The 25,554-nt window shown below is 43.6% G+C and overlaps 1 protein-coding gene across 1 annotated transcript in view; it reads left to right on the forward strand.

Annotated features, from left to right (window-relative positions):
• LOC142960261 (plexin-A1-like) overlaps positions 1-25,554 on the forward strand; it is a 110,666-nt gene that overhangs the window by 50,499 nt on the left and 34,613 nt on the right. The window contains exons 10-16 of the mRNA XM_076102028.1: positions 2,042-2,193; positions 4,139-4,259; positions 4,740-4,876; positions 7,370-7,537; positions 16,556-16,649; positions 18,225-18,461; positions 22,171-22,314. Of these exons, the coding sequence (XP_075958143.1) occupies positions 2,042-2,193; positions 4,139-4,259; positions 4,740-4,876; positions 7,370-7,537; positions 16,556-16,649; positions 18,225-18,461; positions 22,171-22,314 (1,053 nt within the window). The remainder of the gene's footprint in view (positions 1-2,041; positions 2,194-4,138; positions 4,260-4,739; positions 4,877-7,369; positions 7,538-16,555; positions 16,650-18,224; positions 18,462-22,170; positions 22,315-25,554) is intronic.

A 25,554-nucleotide genomic window follows, 5' to 3' on the forward strand; every position in this document is an offset into this window, starting at 1 on the left:
CTCTGTTGCCTGTCCGTCTCTGGCTCTGCCAGTGTTTATGTCCCAGGGCTTGGTGGCTAGCTGATATTGTGTTTTGTGGTATCATAGCTTCATTCTTCCAAAACCATCTGAAAGCCCCATTTCCCCACCCTGACATCTGTTGTCCATATCGTACCCTAGAGCTTGATGGCTACTTCGCTCTGGTCAGTGTTTACCAGCTATTGTGTTTGTGGAACCGATGGCTGAGGCTCTGCTGGCGCCTGAGGTACCAACGTGAGTCAGCTTCCAAATAGTGGGCAGCATTATCACAGGCCAGACTGTTCTTGTACAGTCTCCCTCTTGGTTTCTCAGTTCAGTTCACTACAGTCACGATGTTGCTTTACAGATTATTTGGAAGGTATTAGTTTTCAAACCCCAGCTCTTCATATATTCAGACATTACCAGGATTATTATATTCCAGTTCAACCTCTTTCTCTTAAACACATTTCGACTGATGTCGCTGACTGTCGTTGTGTATTTAAAGTAATGCCGGAGGTATTATGTTTTTGCTGAGAGCTTCCAAAATGTGCTTTGTCTGGCAGTTTGTCATACTATTAAAGGTTTAGCTCATTTAAAAGAATCATTTGGTATTCGATCTGTGAGATTTGAAGAGATGAAGTATCCATGTGTAGTTGCTTATGTGATCATGGCAGATTAGATTATTCTGATGGCATACGTTTTTTTGTAGAAATACGAGACGGTTAAAGCCTCTTTTCATGCTTCTATGGGGAGTGGGAGATAATCAATTTTTAAAAGATATTTAATGTCGTTCACTGAGTTTGTTACAACTGGCTTTCAGGCAAAGCTTTTAATTTGTACATTTATGTTTAAGCTTTTCAATTTTCATTACTTTCCACTTTTGTTACTTATGTTTTCCTGTATCATTCCCCATTGTCATTTTCACACTAATCGCTCACGTTTAAGCTTTCTATTTGATCATTTGCACTACGATTTTTCTATTTCCCACTTTTCCATTACATTTAACTGCTTTCATTTTTTAAATTTTCGCTTATAATTGTATTTCTGTGGAAAATGATACTCCATATGTTCTGGTTACCTTTTATGTGGAGAGAGTCAAGGCATGTTGTTCTTCCATTTATGAGTGACTACGGATGAAGAGCCCTTGAGCAAGGCATTTAACCTCCAGCTGCTCCAGTGGTGCTGTACATTGGGCAACAGTATGGCTGTTGGTACCCGAAGCAGGGTGCCTGGAAAGGGTTTGAATCTCAGCTGACTTTCTCTGCATACAAGTTTTGAGTTAAATCATGTGTGTGTGTGTGTCTCTGGCAAGACAAATTGTTCATTCCCCAAACTCGTCCACACTCTAGAAATCCCCATTTGTTAAGGTCTGTTGTTTGGTGCCGTCTGTGGTGTCATAATAACTCTATGCCTCCATACTGTCGGCGCCTTAGTTTGCATTTCCACCCTGCACCGTCTGCTCAGCCAAGCACTGCAGGAGAACGGGGCAATGGACAGATTACACATAATTACCTCGTGATGCTTGTTAGGGATTAGGTTTGTGTGTGCGCGGCCGCGCCATAGTGTGTGTGTGTGTGTGTGTGTGCGTGTCCGTGACAGCCGCCGTCCATCAGTCACCACATTTATTTTGTCACACCACACCTGTCCGCGTTACGCGCCATAATCTGGCTAGATAAATCACATTATGGTTCGGCGGCCCGACTGAGTGTTACACTGCCGCAGCCGAGCCGGCGTAATAAGTTTCAATTAAATCGCCAAGATGATGCCTTCGGTTGGTGCCTGTTTTGGGTCCGGGTTATTTTTGTGTTTCGCCCTCTCTTTATCTCATTTTCAGTGTTTTTCAAAGCCAAGGGGGTGATTTTTCTTCATTAAAACTTAAATAACCCGATATGGGCATCTATGCATGGCCTGTGTGTGAGTGTGTTGTATTTTTTATTTTTTTTTATCCTTCTGTGTTTGTTTGTTTGTTTGTGAATATATCGTCTCTTTTTCGTTTTTTAACTTGGGAACTAAATCTCCTTCCTCCGTCTTCTTGTCGGTCCAGTTGTTCCCGGAGACGGGGCCTCGCCAAGGGGGAACCAGGGTGACCATCCTGGGGGAGAACCTGGGTCTGCAGTTCAGCGACATCCAGATGGGGGTCAGGCTGGGCAAGGTACCCTGCGTGCCTATTGAGGAGGAGTACGTGAGCGCAGAGAGGTAAGTTGAGGAACAGAGGACAAGTCTCACGAGCGTTCAAGCACACACACCCCAATGCTGCGTCTTTTCCGTTAGTTCACGTTAATGTGCAGTGGAAGTTCACACTACATACTTACTTGAATGGTGGGTGAATTTCGACGGGGTAGTGTAGTGGCATATGGAACATGGCTGCTGTGCACACATCTGAAATTTCGATTGCCACAGTCGCAATCATAATTTTTAGCTAGCTAGCTAACCAAGACAGATTTATCCATTTAAATTCACCCAATAAACAATACTGACGGCTTCTTTCCGCCAACAGTATACTAGTTCTTAACACATTTACAGTGTAGTGCTGTGTTCACAGGAGCAACAGCAACCGCTGCTGGAATCTCCCGTACCGCTACACAGCCAATATGGCTGCCGTTGGGGGTGACAAGTGTCCAGCGGTCCACACTCAAACTTTTTGACAGTTACGAGTACACCATCCGGGTAATCATAGCGCACTGCATTGTGCTATACTTGTCGCTGTGAACACACTTATGCACTCAAACATAACACTCGAACATGCACAAAAAAACACAAAATGTGAAAATGGCAGAGAAACACAGATGAACGCATTGACACACACACACAAACACGCATGCTCACTGATCTGAGGACACACACACACACACACCCATAGCAGCAGCAACCAGCACCTCTCATCCTGACCAATCGAGCGACAGAAAAAATGTCGACCAGAGCACGTTTGTGTGTCGCTGCACATGCAGCCTCATGCGGCAGCTGAAATGATAGTGATATTAGTGTTTTTTGTGTGTGAGAATTACATCTGTTGTTCCCCTCCATTACTCCCTACATATGCTCTTTCCTTTATTTTTCTCATCCTGACATTTACTCCTCTGTAGGGTCCTACATGGCTGAGGAATTGAGTTCATGCAGATCAAACAATCTCTGTACTGCAGTTAGTTGGGAAGCGATGCATGTTGAGATAGAGGGCATCTCTAGTCAAATATTACACACCCATCAGTTATTCTACACATTATTCCTGTCATCCATGCACCACTTCAAACATGGATGTTTATAACTTCCCCTCCTTCCTAGTCATCATCTTCCTGTTTTTTTTCTTCTCTATCAGTCACCCCTCCTAAAACACAGATATTTGTGTCAGATATTTTATTGTTGTACAAAGAGTAACGTGGTCATGTGATTGGCCGTTTATTCCATCTGGCTGAGCCTGAAGCACATAATGACTGCAGGTGAAAACTGCACTTATCTACAGTTTGTTGCAAACCTCTTGGTTAACACATACTGTGAGGTGTGTTGAAAGAAATGTAAAAATGTATGGACTGAAGCAGCATTTGATGAGATGTCAGAGATGTTGTGGTTAACTTCCTCTTACCTGTAGTGCTATTTATCAGTCTGTAATGTTTTGCCGTCTGCCTTCTCTCCAATGTAATGGACGGAAATCAGCTTGTGGCGCCTGAAAAATGCATTTGAAAAACTCAACAGCAATGTCTCTTGTCAGAAAATCATGACCCAGTCTCAAGATAATCCACAGACCTCGTTGTGAGCAGTTTCACGCAGGAACTATTTACTTTCTACCAAACTACAACCGGCAACCGTATCACCGCACAGAAGCAGAAGGGTACATCTACTCATGGACAAGAGGCCCGCGCTCGTGACAGCAGGAGATGTAAACAGTTATGGCGTCCTCTTCGGACGAGCTGTAACTTTAGCTAGCTCAGGTGAGCCAGCGGTCACGAGCACGAGCCCCTCGTCCTTGAGTACATGCGTACTTCCTTCTGTGCTGGCCTGCGGTTCGGTAGAAAGAAAAGGCAGACTGATTGATCAATAGCACTACAGGTAACATGTGTATTTTTGATTTTGTGTACTGTCCCTTTAAATCCTTTGATTGACCCTAACCCCTCTCCTTTTCTCCGCCCCTTCTACTCTCCATCCACAGAATAGTGTGTCTGCTGAACGACGCCACCAGCTACAGGGTCCAAGAAGCTCAGGTTGAGGTGTGTGTGAGGGACTGCGTCAACGAATACAGAGCCCTGTCTCCCAGGCCATTCACCTTTGTGGTAAGCAGCATGCAAAGGGTCTATAAGCTATTATATATGGACGATGCTTCTGTGAAACGTCTCCAGTAAATGTAAGGCTTCAATTTTTAAATTGGCTTTGAGAAGATTGCTCTAAAAAGCTCATTTCTAGTATTTAGTTTTAAAGTTACCACAGATTAATCAAGTTTTTCCTTTGGTCAGCCACAATATCAGCTTTTAATATATGCTTTTAATATATGTTGGGCACACAAAGGCAAAGTCGGTACGTCTGTGGCAGCAGTCAGTGCTTAGTATCGCCTTAGTGGATTTTACCTATAACAATACCGTGTTATTATATCATAGACTTGTTGTTGTCATTATTTTATTTTTTTGCAGAAATGTCAATTGTGTACCATGTGATTGCATTATTTTATACAAGGCATCCCATCACAGCTTTCTGTCCTTTTTTAAAAATTTGAATTATTTGCTGGAGAAAAACAAACGTCCTCCTCTCTCCTCCAGACTCCGTTCTTCAGCCGCATCCAGCCATCTCAGGGGCCCATTTCCGGGGGCACCCGGGTCACCATCGAGGGAAGCTACCTGAACGCGGGCAGCTACGTGTCTGTCAGCATAGGACCGCAGCCCTGCTACTTCAAAAAGTAAGGCACCATTGGGTTTTCTTTTTAGAATCTGAATTAAATTTTAATTATCCTCGTGGGGAAATTGGAAACATCCCAACAGAGTGGAATATAATTTAGATAAGAATAAGACAAAAACACTACTTAAGATAGTAAAAGATAGTAAAACAAATTCATAATTATGACTCAAGCTATTGTAGAGAATACGGGAAATTAATGGATCAAGGAAATACGTGCGTACATAAACACGCTCTGTTTAAAGATATTACGTGCACATGTGAGCATGTTGAAGTGTGTGTGCATGCTTGTTGCTTGCAGACACACAACATGTCTTTGTCTTCCCTCACACAGGCTCTCTCTAATCTAGTGCATGAAAAACATCCAAAGTATCACCACAGCTGCATGCTTGTCAAACGCACGGATTAGCCTCTCAAAGCTAATCTCTATCGTAGCAACTACATGCTAGCTTTGATGTCGCAGCGCTCGCTCCTGTGCTGCAGCCTCCTCAACAGATTCCACTTCACCAAAACTGTCCACTCAACGCAACCCCGTCTTAATCCGTCCCACCCTCACCAACACTGTTTGTGGCGTCTTGTGAAGGTCGCTGCGGGCCTGTGTTCTTTGTGAATGGGGTTGCTATGGTTACAGGCCAAGGGACTTTGAGAGGATGGATATTGTAGGTTTCTCTCTCTCTCTCTCTCTCTTCTCCCTCTCTTCTCCCTCACTGTGTGACTGCCATGGCACATAGAGGCACAAAAGCATGTGCGCCAATACATTAAAGTGTGCACACGCACATACACATCACACACACTCGCACACACACACGCATCGCTTCTGAGAAGTCATGGCCCAGAAAAGCAGCCACCACTCAACTGTGCTAAATACATATTAGATAGTGCAGCTACTGGGGACTGCAATTGAAAATGTTATTTTGCCTATGGGACATGCGCACACACACACACACACACACACACACACACACACACACACACACACACTCTCTTTCCATCCCTCCCACAGTGAGCGGTGTCGTTGATCCATGTCATGTATTAACTTCACATGACTTGTTTCTACATCCTTCTCTTCCAACACTAAATGCATCACATTTGTTTTAATAAGAAAGACATATTGAAGAGGAAGGGTGATACCACTCATAATATAGGTTTATTATTATGTCACGTCCTTTGCAAATTTGGACACAAACTAAACTAAAAATGTCGTCGCACAAGTGAAATAATTATATTATAATAAAACTTAACTTTTAACTTCATTGCAGGTAGTTCTTTTTTCTGTTTTTATTAAAGAAAAAACTAATTTGCACTGGATATATATATATATATATATATATCAAATACAGCCTTACTCTGTACATACATCATTTGCAAATGATACATACATATACTATTTAGATCAGGAAAAATGCATGTTAATCCAAGGTGTAAATGCAGGTTACAATCAGATCATCCAGACCACCTCCAAATGTGGAGGTTCTGAATCTCCGCCAGGTGTGAATGTGATCCTTACAGAGTGAACACATCCTTGAGAAAACAATCCGCTCAGCAAGTTGAAAGAGATCTTAGCTCAGCCTCTTCCTGCTATTTTAAGCAAGCCCAGCAAAAGCTAGCACGCCCTAAAAATACATGACGCCCATCCATGACAGTGCTTGCCTTCACCCGGGAACCGCCATATTTTATGTCCCACGCCTAGCCTAATTCATTTGCATATTGAGATCTGATCACAATGCAGAGCGAAACGTCATTTTCGCCTGTCCTTGATGGAGGACAGTGTAGAAAAACAGGGGGGAAGAGAGAGAGAGAGGTCCCAAGGCTGGAGACAGACACAGAGTTCACACACCGCTGCAATTAAACGCTCCAACTGCGATTAGACAACTGTGATTGCCGTGATCCAGCAGGTCAGAAGAGTGCGGCCATCTTGCAGGGCTTGCTCGGACTGAAGTGCATTGGTCACAAGTGGGATTATCTAATGAAATTAGCAGGTTACATTATGATTTTAAGAGAATGAGACTAATTGGCTTCCCAGGCTGTGAGCCTGGTAATTACAAAAACATTCAGCAAGTCATTAAATATGTCAGCGCTTCAGCCTGGACCTCAGTATTTAGGGAACGTCCTGGCACGAGAAAGTAATCACTGCCTCTTTATTATTATAATTCTCTTTTTAAAGTGACAGCTTCTTTGTTGAGGGCTTCTCTCTGTTGTTCTCTCGGTTGATTTGTGAATTGTTTCTTTCTCCAAAATAAAATCACTTCACTGTTACTCTCTCCACAATCTTGTATGTATTTGTATCCCGGATCTCACTATTTGTTCAAAACTTCCCGTGAGACAGCAGGACCTCAATATTTTTCATATATCATCTCACACCAGTTTCTGTGCAACAAGGCTTTGCGCAGATATAGCATTTCGCTGAGTTGACACTGATTTTGTCTGCTGTCTGTCAAATGCACATTGATTATTGGATCGCCTTCCTCCAACTTGTCCTTTTGTTCTGTCCATCCAGGAGGAACACCCGTGAGATAGTGTGCGTTACACCAGCCGGATTAGCAGCGGGCAGTGCATCCGTCTTTGTGGACATCGACGACGCTGAGCTGCGAAACCCTGAGGTCAAGTTTAACTACACCGACGACCCCACGGTGCTGAGGATCGAGCCTGACTGGAGCATTGCCAGGTAGGCGGTTGTGTTGTGTTATCGTTTACTTCACTGGATGACGTAGTTTTATTCGTTTGTTGTATTCAGTCCATTTATGTTCACAATGCACGTTTGTAGCCCAACTAAGGCTTCCAGACAAACCGACACTCGGTATCTTTTTTTGGCAACATTACCGTCTCACTAAACAACAGGGTATTTGAAACATTCGAGCAACACATGGCTGTTGTTACTGAAATACATCCAAGCAGCTTTGTCCCTGAAGGGAGCTCAATAAATGCCTCAAACCAAAAATGTTTTTTGGAGGTGGATGCTCTGAAAGCCTAGTGGCTTGAGGAAATCCAAGCCTGGACCTTGACTTTTTTATGCCACTGCTTGGGATGCAGCAGCATTAGCAGGACAAAATGTACGGAGGCGTTCTCGACGTAGTCTGAGCAGACTGAAATGCTGGATGAGTTTGGAGACGGTGCCTCTGGATATTTTTCATCTGGCTCAAGCGAGACATTTTCAGTGGAGTAAATCATCAGCGGTAGCTTGCCTGATCCCAAAAAAAATTGGAAATGCTAACTTGTCAGATCATACAGCGGGTTGACTGTTTGAATGTGATCGGTGATTGAAGAGGCAGCTAATACTGATGAGCTGCGTGAGACTTCAGTTCTCTGCCTGAACTAGTGCATGTCTCAGTTTGATACTCAGCACAAACTGTCATGCAGTACTGTACTGTATAACTCAAGCTGAATAAATAAAAACCCTCCATCGCTCAGCATTGAACATGAGGAGGACACACACACACACACACACACACACACACACACACACACACACACACACACACACACACACACACACACAAGACTTTCTCTTCTGGTCTGCCAGTTAAGTAAATTTACTGGCAGACCAACACGTGCACACACATGTTGGTCTTTATGATGCAGACTTGGGTTACTTGTGACCTTAGCCCTTACTGTAGTGGCTTTTCTGAAGCCCCATTCGGACTGGGTTTTATTTCATTAGTTGTTTAGTGTGGTTGATTTTAATCTTGCTTAATTTGGACAATGATTTTGATCCCTCTGGGGCTCATATGTGTTTGATTTTCCTCCCACTACCCCGGTATTTTTACAATCCCAAATACCCACTGATCTTTGGTACCTAGCCTTCATTTTTGTCCTGTCCATAGACAGCATATAAGAAGTAGAGGTAGTGACTGTGAAGTCACCCATTAGTTTGAGGACCAATCAGTTTGGCATTTTGGCCGTCGGCATTTTGGCCGTCGCCATCTTGGTTTTTGGCCGTCACCAGCTTGTTTATTTTGCAACCAGACGTGTGACACAAGAGGGTTGATTACAACTGAACACTGAATAAGATATTTTTAGGCGACAAAAATGTTACAAATACCATTCATGAACTGAAAACATGTTAACAACCTGTCAATCACAAGGTAGCCACGTCCTAAAGCGTACCCTGCTTTATCTTCTATTTTACTTTCAATGGGACCATCATTTACTGAATGAACATCAAGATGTATTAAAGAAGACTTAATACTAGAGATTGAGACCATAAACTCATGTTTACAATGTTTACTGAGGTAATAAATCAAGTGAGAAGTAGAGTCATTTTCTCATAGACTTCTATACAATCTGACTTATTTTTGCAACGAGAGGAGTCGCCCCCTGCTGGCCATTAGAAAGAATGCAAATTGAAGGCACTTCTGCATTGGCTTCACCATTAAAAAGAGGTTGTCGCCTGGTCCTGTCTGGATTTTGGATCTTAAAGTGAATCTCTAGGAGCTGGACGCCTGCTGGTGACGAAGGTCAAGAGATTCCTGGAGAATGTTTTCATCTATTAAACCCACCTCCTGTGATTTGGCAGTGCCTAACATGCTGCCCAGATTAATGAGTTCACAGTATTATGTTACCCACCTGTTTGAATAGGCCTATTCCGTCTAACATATGTCAGAACACCTGCTGTATGCTTTTCCGTTCTGTATTCTCGCTGATATCCTGCATCTTTCTAATTTATAGCAAGATATTAAAACAGGCAGCTATCTTGCTCTGTTTCCCCTCAGTTACCTTCTTTCCTCCTGTTTTTTTCCTTCCTTCTGTGTTGCTTTCTGTCTGCGTTCTTCCCCATGGTGACTCATCACTAGATGGTGGCAGATAGATGCAGAGCTTGTTAGAGAAGAGGGTTGATGAATCCAGCTTTGCTCCTTTTGCCCAGTAGGACCAGCAGAGAAGCAGCTGAGGCCCAATCACTGCACCGCACACCCACCGCGAGGGTGTTTTCGTGTGTGTGTGTTTGTGTGTGTTGTGGCGCTCAAAACTGGGGCTGTACTCCAGGAAGCTCACTCAGGGGTGATGACCCCAGATAAAAAAAAACGACACCTGCACGCACACACCCCACTGATTCCCAGAGTCCCTGATGTTTGGCCCCTGATCCCTGCTCCATCTGGCTGAGAACGCCACAAAACAACACAACACACACACACGCACCTCACAAACAGCGACAACCCTGTGTGTGCCGCTTCCAGCTCGTGGAAGCTTTAATTTAGCTGACTCGTTTCAGCCATTGCCCTCTGTCACGGTGTCACATGTTGGCTCATGTAGAAAGTACAACGAACCAGTGAGATGTGGTATCAAATTCGTTCATATCTGCCTCATTGTCTGCCTTTGTCCCAATACGTGCACGCCTACATAGCATTATCACTGTGCTCGGTTGATGATAGCAAGAGTGGATGAAAGACAGTGAGAAGCAGGGGGTAGAGTGCATTATCATTATGCTTGGCTGATGATATTCCATTTAGGGAGAAGACTGAGCACTTCAAAAATAAATCAATGAGGAGCGCTCATCTGGGACACCAGGGAAAGATATTTGGGCAGCAGCAGAGGTTAGAGAAGCAATTTTAGACCTATATTTTCAAATCTCCTCCCAAACCGGCTGGATGAATAATGCAGATAGTATTTGGTTTGCCTCTCCTTCAGTAAGTAAATCAACTTTATTTGTCACACATATTGAAATTTAGCCTCTACATTTAACCCATCCTGGTATTAAGAGCCATGGGCAGCTACTACATGGTGGGGGGTCTGGCGCCTTGCTCAAGGGCACCTTGGCAGTGCACAAGAGGTGAAAAATCACCTCTTCAGATACCAGTCCACACGTGACCCACCACCCTCCGGTTCCCGAGCCAAGTTCCCACAGACCGAGCTATTACAGTCCCCAAATAGCCCTACCACTCCGGTGCAGTTGCTTAATGGTAACCATTCAACTGGTTGCACTGCGTAGTCGTATTAGCAGGGATAGTTGGTGAATTAATGTAGTTGGAAGACTCTTGACTAACATGCTAGCAAGCTGGGAACATGTTAACACTATAGTCAGTCACAATACTTCTCTATTTTCTCTGTACTGTGCCGTTTACTGCCTCCTGGTATTTTGTTTCCAGGTTTCCAAGTCATCCACTAAAGAGTTATTGAAGTGGGTAAAAAACTCTTCATGCTAGCTAGCTTTCTAACTGTCAATTAACTAGCTTCAGTTAGCAAGCTTCAGTTAGCATGCTTGTTAGCGTGGTCGCCAATGGGTCGTTTAGTTCACGCTGTTAATTCAAAACATGAAGTGGGTGCATTATCGTTGATGATTTTCCATTTAGAAAGAAGACTGAGCACTTAAAACATAAATCAATGCAGAGTGCTCATCTGGGGCACAAAGGAAAGATATTTTGGCAGCAGCAGAGGTTAGAGAAGCAATTTTGCACCTATATTTTAAAATCTCTGAAAGCAGCTTGATGAATAAAGCAGATAAGTATTGAGTAATCAAAATATAGGTGTTCGGGCAACAAGCAGGCATCTCTCACAATATTCTGAAAGTGCAGATTTACTTAAACATAGTATTTAGTTGATTACAAGCATAAAGGCCAAACCAGAAAGTCACAAAAAATCATCCACACGTCCTCGTAGTGTGAAATAGCACAATGTAGTTGGAGAGCTAACTACTGACATGCTAGCAAGCCAGGAACGTGCTAGCACTAGTCAGTAACAATAGTTCTGTAAACTTTTCTCTGTAATGTGCCATTTAATTCCCCCTGGTATTTTGTTTGCAGGATTTTACATCATACCATTCAATAAAGAGTTATTGAAGTGGGGGAAGAACTATTTATGCTACCTAGCCTGCTAACTGTTAATTACTGCCATCAGTTAGGAAGCTTGTTAGCTTGGTCGCTAATGGGTCGTTTAGTTCACACTGTTTATTCAAATCATACACCGTTTGTAATCCATTTTGGATCCTCCGACCGTCCACCAGCATTAGTAGGACGGTTTGTTATTTGTTAACAGTGCAAATACATTTTTCATTTATGTTAGCCACTACTACGTTTTTTATTCTTTATTCTTTTTTATTTATTCTGTTGAATGTCCAGCTAATCTTCTTCCTTTTGATGAAATCACAACTGGTGTTTCCAGTGTTACGGGACGTTTTTAAACATCCTCTGCTGTTAAATGTAATAAACTTAATACACTTTTTTTTTTTATATGACATGGTTATGATACAGTCAGTGGGTAAAGGATAAGACCGAAGAGAGGGTGAGAAAAAGGAAAGCAGAGAGAGCAGTAAAACAGAAAGAGAGGACAGGGATGGCCAGAGAAGGTAGGGTGGCAGACTGAGAGAAATCCTAACAACATTGGTTGGATTTCCCCAGCTATCCCTGAGAGTTCATCCTGATTGTCTTGTTGTCGGTTCCCTGAAGCATGTACCTGAGCTAAAGAGACTCACTTAGACAAAGAGAGGAGCAACGGGGACAGAGGGACTCAGCACAAATATACATCAAGCGGAGGAGGACAGGGGAGGAGGAGAAAGGAGGCAGAGGACAGGCAGCATTATACAGTAAGTGCAGTCTGCCCAGTCCCATGATGCATTTGCAGCACAAACATTATTAAAAATCAGTTCATTTGAATGTGGCCTCAGCTCCATTGCTCCTTTGTTAATCTGCCGCCTTCATCTCTCTTATAAACAGCACAGTGATATAATGCTAATGTATGAGCAACCGCAGTTTACAGTATTAAACATACAGCTATTGAAGCATATTGTTGCATATGCAACAATATGGGCCTGATTAAAAATAAGTGTATATATATATATATATGAGAAAGGTCCAGGTGTACATTCCCTTGTTGTGATACATCAGAAATCTAATTTGCTTTCAAAGTGTAACATAAAAAAAGTAATTTTGTTGTTGAAGTTGTACAATATTACAACTTATACTTTAATTAGACTCTACTTAACAGAATGGACTTTGTAGTAAGTTAATTTCAGCACATCATGGCAGTGCTGCATGGCACTTAGCCATAGTGAATTGAAGTGTCTCATTTCCAGTTGCTTCATCTGAATTTGGCTCTTGAAGATAACAGCGCTATAGTAGAAGTGACAAGAATACAGTTTCACAAAAAGGGAATTTGAATAGTAAGTAGAAGCAGAGAAATACTGCAACACCTACGTCAGCTGTCAAAATCCCCGTCAAAGACTTGATATCCCCAGTAACAGCTACCGTCACATCTTACACATGATGCTGTTATCCAAAGAAATCTCAGATAAATGGCACCCAATCGCATATGCCAGTATTGGGGAACCTGCCAAAAGAAAAAAGACAAAGTCTTGCTTAGAAGAATAGCCAGACTTGAATCCTTTTGTCTGCTACCAACAATGCCAGAGATGGTACGTCTATCTTTGTTATTTTCCCCCTGTCCCTCCCTATCGTTACCATTTGCTGTTATTGTAAATCTTCCTGGATTAGAGTGAGAGATGATTGTCTCTCGTTAGCCAGCCAGACTCTCCATCCAAGATATTAAGAGGCTTTGTCTCTGCTTCATATCACCATATCACTTACTCTGCTGTCGCTGCTTTTACACAAAGTCCTTCTGGATAAGTGTCGGATTAATGTCAACAATGAAAAGACACCTGCGTTTTGCAGAGATCAATGGTAACACATGCTAACTCACTAGGAGGAATGTGCGTTGTTATCCTTCTGCGGTGGAGGGTTGGAGAGGGTACTCTCTTATCTGCAAGCCGAGCCGGGGACGAAGGCTTCGTCCAATGTCTCACTGAGTGGCACGTTGCTATAACATAACTTATTCGTCACTGTGTCTGCATGTGTGACCTTTATAATAGCTTGTAGACATGTCACCTGGATCAGTTACCTGATCCTCCAGGGAGACCTAGAGCTTCCCTTGAATTAGTAATGACTCTGACTACCACAGGGAAGTCCTGCCTTTCTTTTCAGGGAGGTAGTACGATGTCCCATCTTAAGCTTGACTGGTGTAGGGATAGAAATAGTTGTCAGCTCCAGCCATCACCTCATAATCCTACCATTTAGAAGCAGTGGGTCACTGGTGGAGTCACCACTCATCACGTAGAAGTGGTGAAAATACTCCCGACTCTTGTGTCAAATGGAAGAAAGGCCAAGAGACACTTCATGGGGGAGGTCCATCGCTTACACATGGAGGCAATGCAGGCAGACTTGCAGGATTTACTCAAAGCCATCCAAGTGGTCATGACTACTGAAAGAATGGGGATAAAGAACAGGGAGAGCATTTTATAGGGCTGGCTCCCATAGATATTATTGGGACTCCACTGTTTATAGGTCTGCAGAGATGATTAGTCAGGACATAGCCAGATGTCTGTTTTTTCAGATGTTTGAAATACACTTTGGGGTTCAGCTCCACAATACTCACAATACAATAGGACAACACAGCAAAAGGCAAAAGGCGAATCAGTCCACAGAATAGTTAATTGTCATGGCAGTGACAACGGACCATTCCCTACCTCGGCAGCACCCCATGCACAGAGCGGACATCGCTGAAAACACCCAAGAAACAGAGGAAGTAGATCTTTAAAACACTTGTCTTTAAGATCTCTGAGCAGAGAATTAGATGCGTTTTACTCCACATCCACATCCAGCCTGCTAGATGCCTACGGAGATATCAGAACCGTGGGTGTCGGCCGTGGGTGTTTGAACTTCGAACTTCACCAAGGCGCAAAATACCCGCTCAGTGCCCACTGTATGTTTTCAAAAAATGCTTAAGTGTCAAATTGGCCTTCGGGGAGCTGCATATTGTGTATGACTTTTTTTATTTTTATTTCATCCTTATTATTTGAGACAACAGTGTGAGAGACTACAGTATATCCTTCTTCGGGCAGTGAGACACCTGCAGAGGCTCACGATAGTTCAGTTCAGTCACTTTATTGGCCCCAGATGGGAAACCTGAATTGCACTGAGGTGCACAAGATCAAAAATGTTACCTCTACATACAATATGCAGAATACAATACTGCAACATAATAATCTCTAAAATCATACATTGCATGTGCAAATTCAGCAGAGTTTTTGCACCGATAACTAAGGAGTTTTTCCTCCTACCGTTCTTAAACCGGGTTACTGTGAATCTACAGCCTCAGGAAATAGGGAATCTTACAAATGACATTTCTCAGAGGGCACCGATAGTCGAGGTAGCAGTGAACGTCTCCTTGCATAAAACAGAGTAGGGTACTCAGAGGTTGTAGCTGCCACTGTAAAACAAGGTAAGACATCTTTCATGAAAACCCCATAAATCCAATTTAAGTGTTGCAGTAAAAAAGGAAAGACTAACTCCATTGTCTTTACAAGAGTCCTCCTATCGTAAAGACTCTATTTTTTCCCCTGAACTTCGTGATCCTTTTTTCAGCACTAGTAATCTTGCATTGTGTGTGTGTGGGGGGGGGGTGTCATCAAATGAAACCGGCCCACCAATAATTTTGTTTCAGACCAACATGGCATCCCACTGAAGGGTACCTAAACTATTCCCAGAACTCTAAAAAAGACTTGCATGTTTGACTAGTAGAATTTGCAAAACCAATCAGCCGTTGATTCAAATCAACAAGTGTAAAAAAGTTTCAGTCAATGAGAAAAATGTTCTTCAACGAATCGATCCAACCATATAGACATTGTTACACCAGGAGGGTGTGAGTCTGCCCTCACACGCTGCTCACCAACAAAATAAAACCCGGGGGCTTCAGCCCAGTTCTAGCGTTGTTATTTGCTGGATTCAGTCCGTTGACCTTCACCGGCTCACGGCAAGCACATCCTTCCTGTGGATGGAGTTGTGATTAAAGTATGTAGAGTGTCTCTGCGGATTTTTCCCCTTCACTCAGTTCCTCACTCCTCACTCACTGCCTCTTCCTCTTTCTCTTTCTCTCACACCTTTGCTCCAGCATGTCCTCATTCTCTCCTTGTTTTCTCTGTAAACTCCATTATACAGTGTAGTGTTAATCCCTGAGCCCTACCCGATGCCCAGAGCTCTCCACTATACACTTGGAGTCCAACTTTTTATTATTAGCCGCACACATGGAGTTCTGAACTACACAGTTTCATACAACGGCAAATGCCAGTGTTAACTCTTCTTCTTATCGTCATTTCTAACTAATTTGCAAATGAAAATAAGTTTTGGGTGAAATGAAATGCCGCCTGGGTTCATTATTATTTTCACATGAGAAAATCTGGTAATTTAACCAAGCAAGTAGCAAAATACTGTCTTGATAATGACGGCATCAGTGAACTATTCACTGACAATATATTGCATTAGTTGGTTTGCCAAAATATGCGATCTTGCAATACGTTCTGCTCGTAGCACCTACAGCAATATGCAACTTTTTTTAGTGGTTCAATTGAGGCATTCACCACACTTGGTCTTGGTTTACTGTAATACAGAAAAAGTCAGCAGTCAAGCACGATACCTTACTTGATAACATTTAACCCAACACCACTGGTCTCAACCAAAGTGCTGTTGTTGCCTAAACCTAACCACAGGCTACCACAGTCCTAACCACAGTCCCTTTCTGCCACACTGCTGCTTTGGCAAAGCAAAAAGAAAAAGGAAAGTACTTCAGGGGCTGTTCTTTGGGAACATTTGTCACATCCCTTCCTGCAGATGCACACAACAGTAATGTCCATTCTACAGGTAGATTTGGCTGCTACCAATCACCGATGTGTTTCTTCTTCTCCCCCTCCCTTCTTCCCCCGCAGCGGTGGGACTCTGCTGACGGTGAGCGGGACCAACCTCGCAACCATCCGAGAACCAAAGATCAGGGCCAAGTATGGGCAGGCGGAATCCTTTCATGTGAGTATTGATGCGAATGACACACACACACACACACACACACACACACACACACACACAGAGACTAAACAACATAGTAATGTTCAACGGCAGCAAAGGCAGGAACACACACTGGCAAATATGAATTCACAAACACACCCTGGCAGTATACACAGTATACATTATTCATCTTTACACGTACAGTACATACATCAACTGGCCAATTTATTCAGACATATTCCTCTGCATGCAGGAGAATATCTGCAGACAACTACTTCTACAGCGCCCGTGAAGGCGGCAGACAGTTTGTCTCTGTGTGTTGCTCACGTCTGCTCTCTCTGCAGCTACTGCCTCAGACATCTAACGCTACCTCAGGCCACATAGCTTTTCAAATGTCACCGCACCACATGAGTGTTTGTGTCACACAAAAAAAAACACATGAGAGACTGAGAGAGAGAGAGACAGGAGAGTGTTTAGGGGAATGACGATGAGAGGGGGAGAAAAATCCATGCAAAACCCCAGGTCTTATTTTGAAAAGTTGAAATGTTTCATCAGTTCTATAGATTCACAAAGCTCTTTGGTGATTGTCACTGTGAGTTGAAGCTCTTCAGTTGTCAAGGTTAAGAACTGAACTTCAAACAATGCCGGGGCAATTCAACTTGCAGATGAAGCTGCCGCTTATTGAGGCAAACAGCCTACACGATGCATCCCACACAGCCCTGACTCAAAGTGCTACTTTGCACTTAAAGGACCGGGCTGATGTTTTTTTAATGTTGTCGCCCATTTACTACAAAACAAGAATACTGACATTTTTCCAAAGCATACCATGGTCTCCAGAAAGCCTTTCTCATTCATTCGATGAGTGCGTGATCTTTGCTTCAGATAGACAATCCATCACAATTAACATCAAGTCTGCTTTTTCTTTTTCTTCTTTGTTGTCAAAGTGGCATCATTACTGTTGTGAAATGCAGTTGAATGCTTGACTATGTCTTTACTTAGGAAATAGTTTTTTGCTGCTATATTAATGCTATGAATCCCGTATCAATAAAGCAGTTATTCATAAGCTTATCTTCTGTATGCAAAAACACATGGCGGCTATGTAAAATACATTTGTCGTAAAAGATCTAAAATGTGCTAAAAAGAAAGTCCTGTAAATTGTAGCAAAGATGACATCACGCAAATATATATATTCTCCAAAGTAATGATGTAAAACAGTCTCACGTACAAGTAAAGGAACAGAGCACATTGCCCATTAATAACAGTTGATCATAAATTTGCAACTAATTTACATTTCCAATAGGTATAATAGCATCACTGTTTGACAGCGCATTGACTTAAATAAAGGAAGGGTTATTATAGCCGACAGATCTATTTTTAAATAGAATTATAGCCTGCAGGAACTTACGCTCAGTATTCAAATGGTGGCCGAGCTATCTGTTGTATGCAAGGCATTCTCTTGTAAAATAGATATTAACTAGATTATAATAAAAATAAATACGTAGTTCAGTGCACATATAGTTGCATGCAAACTCGGAGTTGTCTTTTTCCCTCCTCATCTATAGATTTGACAACAAACCTCCTTTCTCTGGCTTTCAGAACTGTACGGTGTACAACAACTCCGTCATGGTGTGCCTGGCTCCGTCGGTGGCCGACTCGGAGCTGGGTTTTTCCGAGACCGGCACGGGGCCGGATGAGATCGGGTTCTACATGGACAACGTGAATGCTCTGGTGGTGGTCAACGAGACCTTCAGCTACTATCCCGACCCCGTGTTTGAGCCGCTCAGTGCCTCTGGGATACTGGAGCTCAAGCCCACGTCGCCGCTCATTCTCAAGGTGAGAAAGGCAGAAGTGTTTGCTTGTACATTTCAATTCCTAAGACACTGAAAAGACCACAGTGCAGTCCCTTTAGAAAGCCCATGCTGTGAAGAAGGACACTTACACAAAATGGTCACATTTAGTTGGTGTTGTGAAATTATTTTTACTAATGATAATAAGTTTTTCAGTATGTTCACAGGGAGACAGCCCATAACTCATCTTACAATGTCAAGAAAGAAATATCATTTTTGAACTAGAATAGTATCTTTGTGTTTTGTTCTATTATGTTATTAGCTGTTATTATCTGCCAAATTAATATCACACTACAGCATATCAGTTGGCTGAGATGTACTGTAATGATGGCTAATTCTTTACAGCATTACAACTTAACCATGCGTCAGATTTAACGGCAAGTTTTGGCAAACGTAACACAATCTTGAGTAACGTTGGCTGTGCGAACTTCCCCAAATCCAATAAAGAGCAGCACAGAGGCGCTAACGTTACCCTTCACTCCGATGGATGTGCTAGTCGTGAACTGGTTTTGTAACCTCACTAAGCTAATGTAGTTTCTTGGACCTGTAGTTTAGTAAGCTAGTTAGCTATACAGACCATAGGTGATATGAGGTGGGAAGCCATCCCCCTTGTTAATGCATGCCCCCCCTGGTTAACCTGCAATCCCCTCCCTCCAAAAACACGCCCTTAGTATAAAAGATCCAAAAGTGTTCTCCTCATGCTGCTCATGTCCGTGCAGCCGCCGTCTCTGAAAGTATGACTGTGCTGTGAATTGATGAATCTATTTCGCTGTCCATGGTGCTGAAGTAGCAGACAGATTCGTAATGGTGACTTTGTAACGTGTGGGGGAGTTTCAAGGGGCGGTTCTCTTGTTGTGGGAGAACGAAACGAACCAGGTCCGCCCCAGGGATATATATACGTATCTCACATTAGAGTAAACGTTCTGCTGAATCCATTCCTTACACTTATGGCTTTCTACTTTAGCTTTCCGATTGCTCTTTATACTACCTGGCTCACGGTTACTTGGATTACATACCAGATTTATTTTGTGGGTTATACACAAATTATAGTGCTTTACTTTTCCGTAGTTATAGCTCCCAACAGTGTATGAGAACAACCCGAGCACCTAAGCAACCAAACAGAAAAGTGTGTTTACACGCAGGATGTGTGCGCACATTCCTAATATTTTATTTAAACCCAGGTCTCAGGGAGTGGTGCTAGATGTTTTTTCTCCCAAGGTCTTTCTACTTGCAGCTTGACTAGAAGAGTCTCAAAGATATCGAACTTATCTTGTATTAATAACGGCACAGCCCGCATACACCGACGCGTGCAAACACGCGCTCACTGGCATTTTTATTCTAACACGAAGGAAGAAAATCTCAAATGTGTTCACTCTCGCAGGGAGGTGGGGGATCTCGCAAATATATAATTGAAAGCAAACGTCCGCGCCTTCCAAGGCCAATTTCTTTCCTTCAGTAACCAACAGCACCTTCTTTGACTGACGTCCTCCTCTGCAGCCTCGAGCCCTCCTAAATAACCAAATAACCATTTCAATCTGTGTAATTCATTGCTAGTGCTGGAGAAGAAGAAGTGCAGAAGCACACAGGCCCACGGTCCACCACATTTGGATTACATTTGTTTTTCATTTTCATTAACAGGCATCGGACATAAGTGCGTAGAATTAATTGGCGATCCCTTAGTCGTGCGCATGCGTCGTTGTGTTATCTCTCGCCCGAAATATTTAGCCAGAGAGTTCTTGGGGAGGAGTTAGAGCGGCTTGTTTGGGGAGGGAATACACTGTACACGCACTATCACTGAGGCAAAATTATAGAAATAACCGGCGGATCGGTGTCTGCAAATAACTTAAGTGGGCGAAGAATGCTGTGTCCTAACTGCTGACAATGTGCACTCTCAAACACATTCACCTCGTCTTTCACGAGGCCACACTTTGTACAATAAAGGGACGACATAACAATCCATTTCTTTCAGATCAGTGTGGCATCGATTTGCATTGAATTCCAGCGCTGCAGTGCTTTTTATCTCCTGCTAGAAAATCGCCTTGACTATCTCTCATGTTATCACAGGGAGAGTGTGTGTGTGTGTGTGTGTGTGTGTGTGTGTGTGTGTGTGTGTGTGTGTGTGTGTGTGTGTGTGTGTGTGTGTGTGTGTTACGCCATTCATTTGTGCGTCGAGATTGAAAGCAGCATAACCGTCGTAATTTATTCCTTAAATGATAATTTATTAGCAAAGAGCCTCTCGGTAATTGCCAAATCTCCTGCTTGGCTTGTTGGTGGAACTGCCTACCCATTGGAAGCGCTGATGAGATGGACTAAAATGCAATTTCGCGGGGGGTGTGTGTGTGTGTGGGGGGGGGGGGGTGCGTTTCTCAGAGATTTGTGCGCTGCGCTCGACACGCAATTAATTTCTCATCTGAAGTGTTGGGTGTGTTTCTCCCGAGGTGTGTTAGCGAGAGAGAGAGAGAGAGAAAACATTTATCTGGTCTTGGTGTTTGGTGAGTGCCTTCCTGTGTGTGTTTGTGTTTTTGAGAGCCTGTCCCCCGCATGACGCTTCTTGCCTGTAGTGTGTGTGCGTGTGTGTGTGTGTGTGTGTGTGAGGCAACAGCTCTCTGTGTGGCTTCAACTTGAGTGCCTGTGTTGCTTGAAATCTATGTGTGTGTAAGTGTTAGTGGCTAGGATGCTGTGTGTGTGTGTGTGTGTGTGTGTGTGTGTGTGTGTGTGTGTGTGTGTGTGTGTGTGTGTGTGTGTGTGTTTGAGAGACGGAATGGGATGCATGTTTACAGGGTTGCAGAGCGGGGCTGGGTGGCGGCCTGCAGAGACGATGGGATTGGAAAACGAAGTCTGTCTCTGCGTCCCACTGCTTAGCCAGCGGGAGACGCGGCAGCTATCTCCTCTCTCTCTCTCTCTCTCCGTCTATCTCGCCCGCTCCGCCAGCTCTGTTCTCCGCTCAATCCCATTTTCTTTCTCACTTCAGAGCGCGTTCCTTTCATCTTTTTCTAACCTCTCCCATAATCTTTTCTCTGCTCTCTCCACCCCTCCCGCCTCTGCATCTCCTGATGTTTTCTTGCCACGTTTTCCTATCTGTCTTGTTTTCTTTGTATTCATCTTTCCCCCTGTTGCTTTTTTGTTGTTGTTTTTCTTGCTGTTGCTTGAGTCCCCTCTTTTCCCCCCTCTAACTGCCTCCCCTCCATCACAGACAAAAGTGTGTGTCAAATTGGAACTAGGGAACTTGATATTGAAATGAAAAACAGGAACAGAAATTGACAAATGTTAGAATTTACACACCTCGGGGTTCAGACTCTACGCGTGGAATTCACTTCAGTGGACAGAAGACAAAACCGTATGACAGTTTGTGTGCCTCCAAACTGCCTCTATATGCATTTAGTGCTCTTCATCTTGCTGTTTTATTTTTCTTCACCAGTTTTTGGCTCCAGATTCATCAGAATTGCTTTAAAATTGTATACAAAATGGGAACATTTGCTCCTAAAACACCTTAACTCACTCATTAAACAACATAAATCAGATGCAAGCATTGGTTCCTATAAACAAGTAACATGTGCGTGTGTGTGTGTGTGTGTGTGTGTGTGTATCCAAAGCCAGATATTCCTCTGTACCATAGAGCTCCATTGTTTTGCACACAGCCTGTAGTTTGCATGAAAACGTCCTCACCACATCTCTCCCCCTCTGTCTGTGTTTAGGGCCGTAACCTGATCCCAGCGGCTCCAGGTAACAGTCGCCTCAACTACACGGTGCTGATTGGCGAGACTCCCTGCGTCCTCACCCTATCGGAGAGCCAGCTGCTGTGCGAATGGCCCAACCTCACCGGACAGCACAAAGTCACGGTCAGATCACGACTCTGCGTCCTCTGTCTCTTCTTCTCTCTCTCTCTCTCTCTCTCTCTCTCTCTCTCTTTGACTTTTCTAAAGAAATCATGCACTTTTTCTGTCCCATTTTTGGATGCATTGGATGGATTATCTTGTTGGGTGTTATCGACTGAGACCTTCATGGTAGACTTCTTTCTTTTCTTTTTTTTTAATCTTTCTTAGTCATTAAATAACTGGGTCAGGATTCAGTTTGCACGATTTCTTCAAAAAGCAGTTTAAAAAGGACCAAAAAAAGACCACCTGTTCTCCGCGGTCCATCCACACTGACCCAGTAATTCATGTCTATGAATATGAAAACACTCTCGCCTGACAGTATAAGCCCGTAACGTCACTCTAACCTTGTTGCTGAGTTATGTGAATAACCTGGGCGCGCTCCAATGAGCACGCACACCAAGGCTGCCGCTAAATATTTAACGCTTAATTAACATGTTGATCTTCATTGGCCTTCAGTCGGCCCGCTGCTGAAAATAAGGCCGTGGAAGTTTTCCAGGAGGCGGGGCCTCCAGTCAAATATTTGACTGCACAGTACGAAGAACAGATCTGCAGACTTTGCACCACTTCAGTGCAGTTAATGTCGAGTTCAATCCATTGAGAAACACACAGGGAAATGAAACACTTACTCACATAATGGGTTCAACATGACCACAGCGAACCTCAAGAAGTGTCTGCAGATTGAAGGCCACGTTTCTTCCCATCCACTGAAGCGTATCCACAGCGTCAGCAGTTCTTCGCCGCAGGTGCTGCTGGTTTTTTGGGCCGTCTCCATATTTTTCATTGTTCATTAGCTTCCCTTTACTTTGATGGTGTAGCCATTTAAAAGTGCACAAAATATAAAGCACCTTAACCCCTCATTGAATCGACAGGCCAATCCACCGCCCACGCTCAACTCCAATCGCAACAGTCCCCAAATCCAAAGGCGTTTAGTTTGTGATGAATTGATGATCAGAATTGTTGTCTATTGACTAGTCGCTTAAACGTCTCGGCACTAAAAATGATACCGTTGAACATAATGCTGTTACACTGGCTTCAATCGTCTATGTCTGCGCAGTGGGTTGGCAGGGACTGTGACACTGTCTAGATTATTTTAGAAACCCTTTACAAGATACCCACAGCAGAAACATATTTATTTCTTCATCTCAGAGAGCACCACCAAGCTTCTTCTACATGTTTAATTTGCCCTCTAGCATCCCCCTTTTTCCTACTGATAGCTGCACACTGTGTCAATTAAAGGCAAATATACTGTAGCACCTCCTTTTTTTGCATACTGGCCATTTTGGCTGTTGTGAGTTATATATTATAAAGATACCTACTTCTCAAGACTCATCAACAGGCTAACAATACCTGATCCACAAAGGAATGACGTTCATAAGACTGGGAAATAAACGACAGCAGGATGTGGGCAAACAGAGTTAAATTATGATAAGAAGTTTCCACTTTGTCTGCCGTTTGTGTCCACGACTCTGTCCAAGACTGATGCGGAAACATAAAAGGCGGTATTAAGAATAGAATTGTTTCTCCAGGATGCCACTGATATGCAGACGCTAAGCTTGTCTCTGAGCTCTAATCCAGGAACCTCGTTCGCTGCATAAACCTTTGTGTGTCATGGTAGTGCGGGGCTGGACCCAAAAGCAAGGACTCGGAGTTGGAGTTAAACACAATTTTCTTTATTTGCCAGAGAGAGGTGTGGGAGCTGTCGTTCACGGAGAGAGAACAAACGATCTGGCGAGGAGTTGAGGGAGAGCTGAGTAGATATACTGTGGGAGCTTGATGAGGGAATGAGTTCCATGTGTGTGAGTTGATTGGCAGCAGGAGGGGGAAAGGAAGGCCACGCCCAGGCAGACACACCTGGGACCATGACATTGTGATGTGCAAATTTTGTCCAACTCTCAGCAAAGCCCGGCTAAAGTTGCACCTTCCGAAAGCCGTCGCCACATCGTCACCGAGTTCTACTTCCTGTTTTCTGTGCGAAGCTGCAGCTTTTCTGAAGTGTTTTTTTTTATTACCACCATCAAGCTGTTGATGTCACTTTCATTTTTCTAGAGTTTCGTATTGTTGAAGTTACGACACGGCGCCGAATAGTGCTGGAGAAAGTCAAAGAACGAGCTTACGAGTGGTGTCTCGGGGGGCAACCGTTCAGCTTTGCGTGTCCAGAGCTGTCAGCTGTCTGCAGACTGATGCACTCCGACTGGAACAGACTTTCAAAATCACCGCGCGGCTCCTGGAGCATCTGTATTGAGGAAGGTCAAACCTCGACGCACGCAGCGCTCGCTCTGAATATACGTATGTGTCTGAATAGCCCGCCACTACCCACGACCACCCCACCCCCTGCCCCTTTTAAACTTATCACCAATGTCCTTTCACAGTCATTTCACTATATCTTTATGACATTTACTCCCCGCTAGCTACAGCCAATATACCTAGAAAGCCACTGACAGCGCATCCATGTAATTCAATATGATAGCTCTCAACGCAACCAGCCAGTTCCAAGGAGGAACTGGAATTTATATATATATACTGTATATTTATTTATTTATTTTTTACGCCCCTTTTCTTTTCTTTCTTTCTTTTTTTTGAACAAAATGTCATGTTGAATATCGGAGCGATGTGTTGGCGGGGGTGGTGGAGTTAGTCCTTCGTCTGACAATAGCCAAAGAAAAAAATGGAGCTGTCTGTTCAGATCTCTTCTGGTGTGTGTGTGTGTGTGTGTGTGTGTGTGTGTGAGTGTGTGTATGAGTGTGAGAGAGAGAGCGAGCGCTCATATGTTTGTGTTTACGTGCACATCTTTGTCTGTGCGGAATGCTGCAGAGAAGGCCACAGCTGTAGCACAATAATATTCCCCGTGTAGAATGACCTACATACAGGGGACCCCAATGGGTGTCCAGACGTACCGGGCGTGTGTGTGTTTGTGTGTGTGTGTTTGTGTGTGTGTGTCCCTTCAGTTGCTCAGCTGTGTGTTGGCAGCTGTGCGCCTCCCTTGAGTTTTTCGAAGAAACTTATTTGTTGTTTTGGCCTTCAGCTTTTTAAGTTCCTCCGTCAGTCCTTCAGTCTGTCAGGAGAGTAAAAATAGACAAAATGCCTTGAAAATGTGTCACCAACTTAATATCGCTTATACTCGCGCTGCATTCAAGTCATCCGAGGATACGTATCCCCCGGATATTGGCACCAGATATAGCAGCGACCTCTTATTCGATGATGCAG

This window comes from Anarhichas minor, unplaced genomic scaffold, assembly GCF_050575085.1.
Source record: "Anarhichas minor isolate MPS153535 unplaced genomic scaffold, ASM5057508v1 ptg000003l, whole genome shotgun sequence".
Taxonomy (NCBI): domain Eukaryota; kingdom Metazoa; phylum Chordata; class Actinopteri; order Perciformes; family Anarhichadidae; genus Anarhichas; species Anarhichas minor.